This window comes from Mytilus edulis, chromosome 11 (genome assembly GCF_963676685.1).
Source record: "Mytilus edulis chromosome 11, xbMytEdul2.2, whole genome shotgun sequence".
NCBI classification, from domain to species: Eukaryota; Metazoa; Mollusca; class Bivalvia; order Mytilida; family Mytilidae; genus Mytilus; species Mytilus edulis.
In genome coordinates, this window is record NC_092354.1 from 4388165 (window position 1) to 4397787 (window position 9623).

General features: G+C 31.5%; 1 protein-coding gene across 2 annotated transcripts; it reads right to left on the reverse strand.

Annotated features, from left to right (window-relative positions):
* Positions 1 to 1264: 1264 nt before the first annotated feature.
* On the reverse strand, positions 1265 to 8595 carry LOC139493910 (uncharacterized). Of its 2 annotated transcripts, none has more exons than XM_071282072.1 (5): positions 8399 to 8595; positions 4361 to 4470; positions 3573 to 3587; positions 2709 to 2729; positions 1265 to 1434 (listed from the first exon to the last, which is right to left on the reverse strand). In XM_071282072.1, the coding sequence occupies exons 2-5, from the start codon at positions 4449 to 4451 to the stop codon at positions 1304 to 1306; spliced, it is 258 nt and encodes an 85-aa protein (XP_071138173.1). In that variant the 5' UTR covers positions 4452 to 4470; positions 8399 to 8595; the 3' UTR covers positions 1265 to 1303. The 2 variants fall into 2 exon arrangements, with proteins under 2 accessions (XP_071138173.1, XP_071138172.1); XM_071282071.1 differs by lacking the exon at positions 8399 to 8595 and adding an exon at positions 7541 to 7762.
* Positions 8596 to 9623: the final 1028 nt, after the last annotated feature.

A 9623-nucleotide genomic window follows, 5' to 3' on the forward strand; every position in this document is an offset into this window, starting at 1 on the left:
AATTTTGTATTTCATTTCCTTGTACTTCAAGAAACTTAGCCACTATGGCTAAAATGGAACATCAGGGTAAAATGCATTTTTTGCTTTTGAAAAAAAAAACCAGATATACAGAACATTTCAATGGAATTTTTAAGCCACTCATTCATATATATTGAAAAGCACAGATAATGATTGATGCAAGATTTAACCAAAAAATTACAGGTGATCATTTCAGGCTCTTTAAAGCCTGTTGTTTTTGATTAAAATTTAAAAACAGTCTGAGACTAAGTTTTTATTTAAATAGATTGAAATGAAACTTGGACAGAGTCTAATTTTAAAAACCATGAAAAAGCATCTAAAGGTTTTTTAATTTTAATTTGCAAAAAAAAAAAGAGGGGGCACCATGCCCAGAGAGAAGTTTTTTCCTTCTCTACCAAAATATCTATATCAATCATATATTTTCATATATTTATTACCAAATTTGTGTCAGAAATGCACGTATAAATGAAATGATTTAGCTTTTTAAGTTCAAAATGTTTCAGTATTCATCTGTTTGGTAATCTGAATTTTGGTGAAAATTGACAATTTTTGACTAAAATTATTTTTGTTAAAGAAAAGAAAACACACGACTTTCTATTCATTTTATTAATATATAGAATGTGGTCTTTCAAAATTTGTCAATGACATGTCATAGTATTGTTGGTCTTGGGAGATAAACAGATTTAAAATTTAAGAGTTTATAAAAATTTTCATTTTCGAATTTTAACACATTTTTAAATGGTTGCTATGGAAACAAACTATTTAGTAGATTCAAAATGTTAAAGTTTTTGTATAGTTTTTTTTTTGTCAATACTGTAAATATACATATTGGTTGTATTGATTAAATTTATTTCTATTGTTCTTTAAAATCCCTTATATTTCATTTTTCAAAGGCTACTTTTTTACGTATTTAGGCAAAATTTTGTAAGGATGGTTTCCATGGCAACCAAGGTTCAAAAGAAAAAAAAATGATACATTAACCTTTTTTTATACCTTACCTTCTTCATAAACAAAATATAAAGACATTTAAAGAGGGGTCATGAATCGCCTATCAACAGGAACGTGCATGATTTTTACAAAGACCGAAATATAGAGACGGACATATTTGACTTGATAAATATATACGGTAACATCCAATAATAACATGTCGCTTTCATTTGGTCGTAAAAATATTCATGATAATGTTAATAGTCATTTAAAAAACTGAAATGTGTCGTTTACTAAATATGTAGATTTTTTTTCCAAATTGCAATTTTTTTAAGGCACTGATCATTTGACAATGTCCTCAAAAATGTGGATTCGGTGGATCTGGTGGTGGTGGTGGTAGTGGTGCCACTACTGCCACAACTGCATTCCAAGTGTTGTTTAATTGTAGGTATAAATATTCAGCCATTGTTTGGTCACTTTCACCGACACCTTGATCAACAAAAATATACGATATATAATAAACAAAGTAGACATCTGGTCACTTTCACCAACACCTTGATCAACAAAAATATACGATATATAATAAACAAAGTAGACACCTGGTCGCTTTCACCGACACCTTGATCAACAAAAATATACGATATATAATAAACAAAGTAGACATTTGGTCACTTTCACCGACACCTTGATCAACAAAAATATACGATATATAATAAACAAAGAAGACATCTGGTCACTTTCACCAACACCTTGATTAACACAAATATACGATATATAATAAACAAAGTAGACACCTGGTCGCTTTCACCGACACCTTGATCAACAAAAATATACGGTATATAATAAACAAAGTAGACATCTGGTCACTTTCACCGACACCTTGATCAACAAAAATATACGATATATAATGAACAAAGTAGACATCTGGTCACTTTCACCGACACCTTGATCAACAAAAATATACGATATATAATAAACAAAGTAGACATCTACATATCTATATATTTATAATATCATTTATTAATATGAGATTTTTTTATAGTAAAATTGAGATTGGAAATGGGGAATGTGTCAAAGAGACAACAACCCAACCATAGAAAAAACAACAGCAGAAGGTCACCAACAGGTCTTCAATGTAGCCAGAAATTCCCGCATCCGAGGCGTCCTTTAGCGGGCACCTAAGCAAATATATACTAGTTCAGTGATAATAAACGCCATACTAATATACACAAGAAACTAAAATTAAAATAATACCCGACTAACAAAGGCCAGAGGCTCCTGACTTGGGACAGGCGCAAAAATGCGGCGGGGTTAAACATGTCGATGAGATCTCAACCCTCCCCCTATACGTCTAGCCAATGTAGAAAAGTAAACGCATAACAATAAGCATATTTTCATCTAACTACAATACAAACTACAATATTTGATATAAAATTCGAATACATGAAAGCATTAAAACACAGTCAGCCATCAACTTGAGATTATATTTAAAATAAAACTATAGTTTTTAATCGAACATCTACATTAAAATATACATAATGTTGATCAAAGACTGCTGTAAGCTGTTGACATTATACAAAGTAGATATCTAAAGCGTCATCGTTAATAAGTTAATTAATCCTCAGAGTCTGTACTCTGACAATAAATAAAGACAGCAGAAAAATTACTGCACCAAATAACGATTCAGCAATCAAGAGCTCTTCAGTCATGTACAAGACCATTTATTTGAGAGTTCCCAAAAGAAAACAAAACTGTATACTTACCGGTTCTCTCTTTAAAATCATCTGTAAATAATAAATGTTAATAATTACTAGTAATTGAACAAGTTGAAATTGTATAGTGTTTATTTTTGCAATTCATCTATTCATTTTTGCATGTTTTGCAAACTTTTGTATATTTTGATCGGTATGGCATTGATGATCTACTAATCAAAGAACGCTATTATCTCTGACAATTTTTATTAGGAATTTCGTGGACCACAAGATCTATAGCACATCAAAAGATATTCACTATAAAAAAGAAGATGTGATATGATTGCCAATGAGACAGCTTTCCAAAATAGACCGAGATACCACAGAATTACAGAACAACTATAGTGGGAGGGTCCTTCAACAATGAGCAAAGCCCATACCGCATAGTCACCTATCTATAAAAAGGCCCGAAATGACAATGCAAAACAATTCAAACAATTCTATTTATATTATACCATTGTGTATCATGGAAGTTTATGTGTATGTCATTTCGTTCACATTAAAGATTTATATGTATCCCCTTTCTCACCTCTTTGAAGATTTATATGTGTTTAAATTCTTGGTTTAAATATTATAGTTGACCTTTTGTTGATATTTTAAATCAGGATAACTTGGTATTTATGATAATTCTTTCACGTATTGGCAAGCGCTTTAGTTCGAATGTCTGCGCTATAACATTGTTGTTGCTACTTTGTAAACTTGTCAATAAAGTTACGTGTCGAACTGGCGTCCCGAGACTGGCATTAATAAATGATAAAATACGAAATGATTTTCTACCAAGTAACTTAAATACCACAGGCAACCGTTGTCGTGTACACATTCCCTCAAAATTTGCCTAAGACATTTGTAATCTCTGTTATTTTAGATAATACATACCATCTCCTTTGGGTTCTGAAAAAAACAAATTTATCATATTGTTACACGAAATCATACAACAATGATTTCCGATTTTTAAGTATTTAGTGACGTTGAATAATTTATAAAAAAAAAGTTTACATAATATATTTTTTTTATTCAATTTGTCCGTAAAATTTGGTCAACTAAAATTGAGAATAGAAACGAAGAATGTGACAAAGAGATAGCAACTCCACGATAGAGCCGAAGGCCACCAAAGGGTCTAATGCAGCGAGAAACTCCCGCACATGGGGGAGTCCTTCAGCTGACCCTTATACACATATGTATACTAGTTCAGTGATAATGGACGTCATACTAAACATAATATACTAGAAACTAAAATCAAAATTATACTAGCAAAGGCCAGAGGCTCCCCACTTGGGACAGGCGCAAAAATGCGCAGGGGTTAAACATGTTTTAGAGATTTTAACCCTCCCACTATACCTCTGACCAATGTAGAAAAAACAAACGCACTAAATATTTATTTACCAAAACTTTGCATGTAATTTCAAAAGATATTTTCTTGTTAATTGGAGGGTTTGATGTTGGAGCTGTGTGGAGCCGTAGAATAAGTCCCCGTGCTTGAAGTTATTGCTCTTATAGTTTACAGTTGTTTGTTTGCTTGTAAAAGAGTTGTTAAATAATTAATTTGATGTATAGTTGTTTGCTTGACAATCATACCATATCTTCTTATTTTTTATATAGAAAAGCTTGAATTGATATTGACTCTACAAAACCTTTTCATTCAAATCATCATAATTCATACTTACTCCTTTTTTCTGGTATGCCTGAAGTTATCAAACGACCAACTGCAAGTCCTAAACCAATAGCAACTGTGATTTCTAGGCTTTCTTTGAACATTGTGATTGATCTGTCCTTTCTGAAAAACAGGGAAAAGTAAGATAAAAAAAAATACTGAACTGAGAAGAAAATCAATTCGGAAAGTCCATAATCACATGGCAAAATCAAATAACAAAACGCATAAAAAAACGAATGGACAAGAACTGTCATATTCCTGACATGGTACAGGCATTTTCAAATGTAGAAAATTGTAGATTAAACCTAGTTTTATAGAGCTAACCCTCTCACTTTGATGAAAATAGACAATATGAGAAAAGAGCTTCAAAATTTACCGATGAAAGAAACAAAATAGTTTCATTGTTGTATATCCCATATCTCCTTTTATTTTCGAATGGTACACATATAGTGAAAAATATGTCAATCCATGGGTGATAAACGCAAGCATAGGAATTTGTTTTTCTACATTTGAAAACGCCTGTACTAAGTTAGGAATATGACAGTTGCATTTGTTGTCCATTCGTTTGATGTGTTTTGTCAACTGATGTTGCCATTTGATAAGGGACTTTCGGATTGAACTTTCCTCAGAGTTCAGTATTTTTGTGATTTTACTTTTGAAATGACATTTTTGGGAAAATGTCGAGCGATTGTCTGTGTTGATCCGGATATGAAGTTTCAGTGTAAATCTGGGTATTCTATAAATCAGTATATTCTTCTAGATACTACGTGTAATGAAATCTGGCAAACACATAAACAAAGAGAATAACAAATCATGTAGAATAATATTTTTCCGTATGTGTACTAACTGTCTTATTATTCACCAACTAATCTGCAGGGAATATTCTGTCTATGCAATAGAACACTAATTTTATCCACATACTTAACTTAGGATACAATTGCATTCCAAAAATTATGAAAAACTGGATGGGAGGTGTAAAAGAGGGACAGTCAAACTCATAAATCAAAAATAAGCTGACAACGCCATGACCAAAATAAAAAGTAACATTTGACAACACGATTCGTTGGAAATGTAACCAATGTATTTGAAGTTTGACCGTTTTTAAAACATTGTTCAGGTCATAAAATAAAGACAATGACATATTGTAGTTCCACTTAATATTTTAAGTCGTGTATATTATTTTCATAAAACTATTTCTAACGGTTAATAAACTCATCATAGATACCAGGACAAAATTTTGTATTTAGGCCAGCCGCGCATTTCGTCTACAAAAGACTCATCAATGACGCTCGAAACCCAAAATGTTAAAAAGGCCAAATAAAGTACGAAGTTGAAGAGCATTAAAGACCAAAATTCCTAAAAGTTTTGCCAAATACAGCTTAGGTAATCTATGTCTAATAGTTATCAAATGTACCAGGATTATAAATGTATACGCCAGAAGTGCGTTTCATCTACACAAGACTCATCAGTGATGCTCATATGAAAATATTTATAAAGCCAAACAAGTACGAAGTTGAAGAGCATTGCGGATCTAAAGTAGTTAACGTGCACAATTTTCAATTTTTAGTTTTCAGTTTTAAATGGAAAATCAAAATTTCTCTGCATTATTCATATCAGATATAGATGCGATATTTTGCCTTCATTTATCTAAACCAATATGGTTTTATTTAATAAAAAAGACTTCGTCTTCATGTAACTAAAAAAATTGCTGTTCAGTGTTTAAATTTTCTCTACAAGCTTTGGATTTCAAATATTTTTGACACGAGCATCACTGAAGAGACATGTACTGTCGAAATGCGCATCTGGTGCAGGAAAATTGATACCGTTTTTGTTAATATAGTTGACAAAGTATTTGAATGTATTTAAAAGTTATTGATCTTAATAATTTATTTAGTAGCTCTAATTTTTTTTCCTATATATCAGTGGCCTATGTAGTCCTACTACTATATTTACTAGCCAGTCAACACTGAGGATGTTAGTCCGAACCCCGCTCGTGCAGGTGCATTCGAGCCTTAATTGACTATGATTGTCAGTTTGAAGGTCGTTGGTTTTCTCAGGCACTTAAGCTTCCTACACTAATAGCTAATTACACCAGTTAATCAATATCATTTCATAACTTGCAAGGTAATTTACCTAAGTATATATGATCTTGATCTCCAAAATTATAGATATACACGTTTTATACGTACCTCTATGTAACATATTTTGTAAAATATAGTGTCCACTTATCCGAATGTTGTGCAAGATAAATATAATGTTAACATAAACAATCTGAAACATCAAAATGTGTGCATCAAAGGTCAGGTGTTATCTGCAGATAACTAGATGTTTATTTTTTTCGATCACATTTATGTGAAAAGTAAAATCACAAAAAATCTGATCTCCGAGGCGGTGTACACTCTCTGGTGTATTGATAACTTTGATAACTAATAAAATCCGTCACTTCTGCAAGTTTAGCTCTGACTTGATTCTAAAAGATTAACATACACATGTTGACATTAATATAGCCGTATTTGGCACAATTTTTTGGAATTTTTTATCCTCAATGCTCTTCAACTTTGTACTTGTTTGGCTTTATAAATATTTCGATTTGAGTGTCACTGATGAGTCTTATGTAGACAAAACGCGCGTCTGGCGTACTAAATTATAATCCTGGTACTTGTGATAACTATTATTATGATATAACTTATAAAAATATCATTATATAATTACTTTTGCGTTGTTCAACATATTAGTCTAATCTTATACAATGATGTAAATGTGGATAACAAATCTATATTTGGGTAATGCATTAGTTTGTAATTATCATATGATAATCTTTTTAAGGTAACATACGTCAATTTCAATATGACAGTTAATGTACTAGTAGGAGGCTGTTGATTTGTTCCTCCTTTTATAACACAATCAAATGTTGCATACAAAGGTATTAATCAATGAGAATAGTACACCTTTAGATTCCTTGTAATTTCCATGTGTTCTTTTTCTTATAATGTATACTTTTTTACTATAAGTTTTCATTAACCCATATTAACTAACTAGAAACCGATTTCTTTGCATTTGAGTTTTTATAAAATCTTTCGGGTTCATAATCATCAACTTATGATATGTATGTGAAAAATTGAATACGGACCTAAAATTGCACTACATGTACTAGTAGTAGTTGTATTAGACATTATACAGAAATAACTATTACCTTCTTATCAAAACTATTTTTGTCGAGTGTTGAGATAACCGTATTAGGCACAGCTTTGTGGTATTTTGGGTCATCAATGCACTTCAACTTTGTACCTGCTTGGCTTTTAAATGTTTTGGAATTGAGCGTCACTGATGAGTCGTATGTAGACGAAATGCGTGTCTGGCGTATTGATAACTTTGAAAACTAATTAAATCCGTCACTTCTGCAAGTTTAGCTCTGACTTGATTCTAAAAGATTAACATACACATGTTGACATTAATATAGAAAGCATGTATTGATGTGTGTTATGAGGGTCGTAAAATTTTGTCTTCAGTCCAGACATTATCGCAAAAGCAAAGACGAAATTATCATTTTAGCTAATGTGTGATTAAAACGTAAAATGAACTTAAAGCACATACAAAATAGGACCTACGGTATTTTCACTTGCGATCCTTAAAACTATACAATTTTAGAATTAGTATGAAGGAACAGTGTTGGATCCAGAACTTTTTGTAAGGGGGTGCTGACTCACCTAAGGGGCGCCCACTTAAGGCACGCTTCTGTTATTCCCTATATAATCAACCAAATTTTGCCCTAGAAAGGGGACCCAGCCCCAGCCGCTGGATTTCCCTATGCGGAACATAATGTTTTTATCCTGTAGTAACTACAGTAAACAGGAGGTCAATCATTTAGAAAGTTAATTGTGGAAAAAATTCAGAAAATGTTCTGAACAATTAATTTTTTAACTATTGTTGTCTATTTTTTTTCCTTCTTTTCCTTATCATATTTTGTAAGCACGTCATTCGTTCATTCTCCAATTTGAATTTACTGTTAGATCTAAGAATATTATAACTTAAGACATTTCCTTAGACTAACCGCTTAATATCTATAGAAGGTAATTCTCTCCTGCAATATGCTTTCTTCAATATTTCATAGATGATGTTTAATGAAAATCTACAACACTTGGCCTACATAAAGTGAATTTGTACCCTTAAGATAAAACTATATCTGCAGATATCTTATCTGTCTATTACCAGTGAATTAGATACAAAAAGACTTCAAATCCTTGATATTATTTGATGAAAGTCCTCTACATTCCTCCGCCATACGTTTTTTGTAAAATAATAATGGCGGGCACGTCACGGTACGGTAAACATGTTTTATCTTTTTGTCCAAGCCACAATCAAATAACAATGAACATGTATGCAGGTAATATTTTAGAAAAAAAGACACAAAACGTCCTTAAAAGTGAGTAAATAGTCATCACTGGTATCATACCTATTATTTAATACGCATGACGCACGTTTCGTCTAGATAAGACGCTCAAATTAAATAAGTTAAAAAGCCAAACAAGTAAAAAGTTGAAACCTTTAAGTTTAAAACAAAAGATCCAACCTGACAAAAAAGAAGCATTTTAGCGCCAAAAAATAAATAAAAAGACGGCGGGCAAATTTGACTACAAGTACAGCTATATGTATAGGATACAATACGGGCACAACTAATGTTAGTTTCATCTGCTCGTAATGATGTTCATATATGTTCTTACATATTGAGGATTCTTGATTTAGTTATAATAAATATAAAACAAGATATTTTTTTCTATATTCATTGCAAGGCAGTATAAAGTTGAAACCTGTAAGTTATAAAAAAAGATCCAACATAACAAAAAACGAAAACTTTTTAAACGCAAATACAAAAAAAAAAAAACATTTGCACATTTGACTTCAAATACAGCTATAGAATACCGTTAGAGCACACATAATGTCATAATGATATTCATATGAGTTCTTACATAATAGAGATTCATATTTTACTTATAATGTATATAAAACAAGACAATATTTTAATAAATGTTTTGTAAGGTAGTGCTGGTACCATCAAATATGTGGATTCAGTGGATCTGGTGGCGGTGGTGTGACTGTGGTGCCAATACTGCAGCAACTGCATTCACATTGGAAGCTAATTTTTGGAAAAAAAATATAGGCCATTATTTTGAATATCGCACCTACAACTGGATCATCAACAAATATATGACATATTCATTGACAAGAGTCGATCACATTCAATATTTTATGGAAATATTCTTTATAAAGCACAAAAA

What these genes read in the sequence shown, in the direction of transcription:
- LOC139493910 (XM_071282071.1), bottom strand. Translation starts at nt 7,614, where the DNA reads ATGACCCAAAATACCACAAAGCTGTGCCTAATACGGTTATCTCAACAC. An exon ending in AAAATAGTTTTGATAAGAAG is followed by an intron (nt 4,471 to 7,540) that starts GTAATAGTTATT and finishes CCTGTTTTTCAG; the next exon opens with AAAGGACAGATCAATCACAA. An exon ending in TGATTTTAAAGAGAGAACCG is followed by an intron (nt 1,435 to 2,708) that starts GTAAGTATACAG and finishes TTGTTGATCAAG; the next exon opens with GTGTCGGTGAAAGTGACCAA.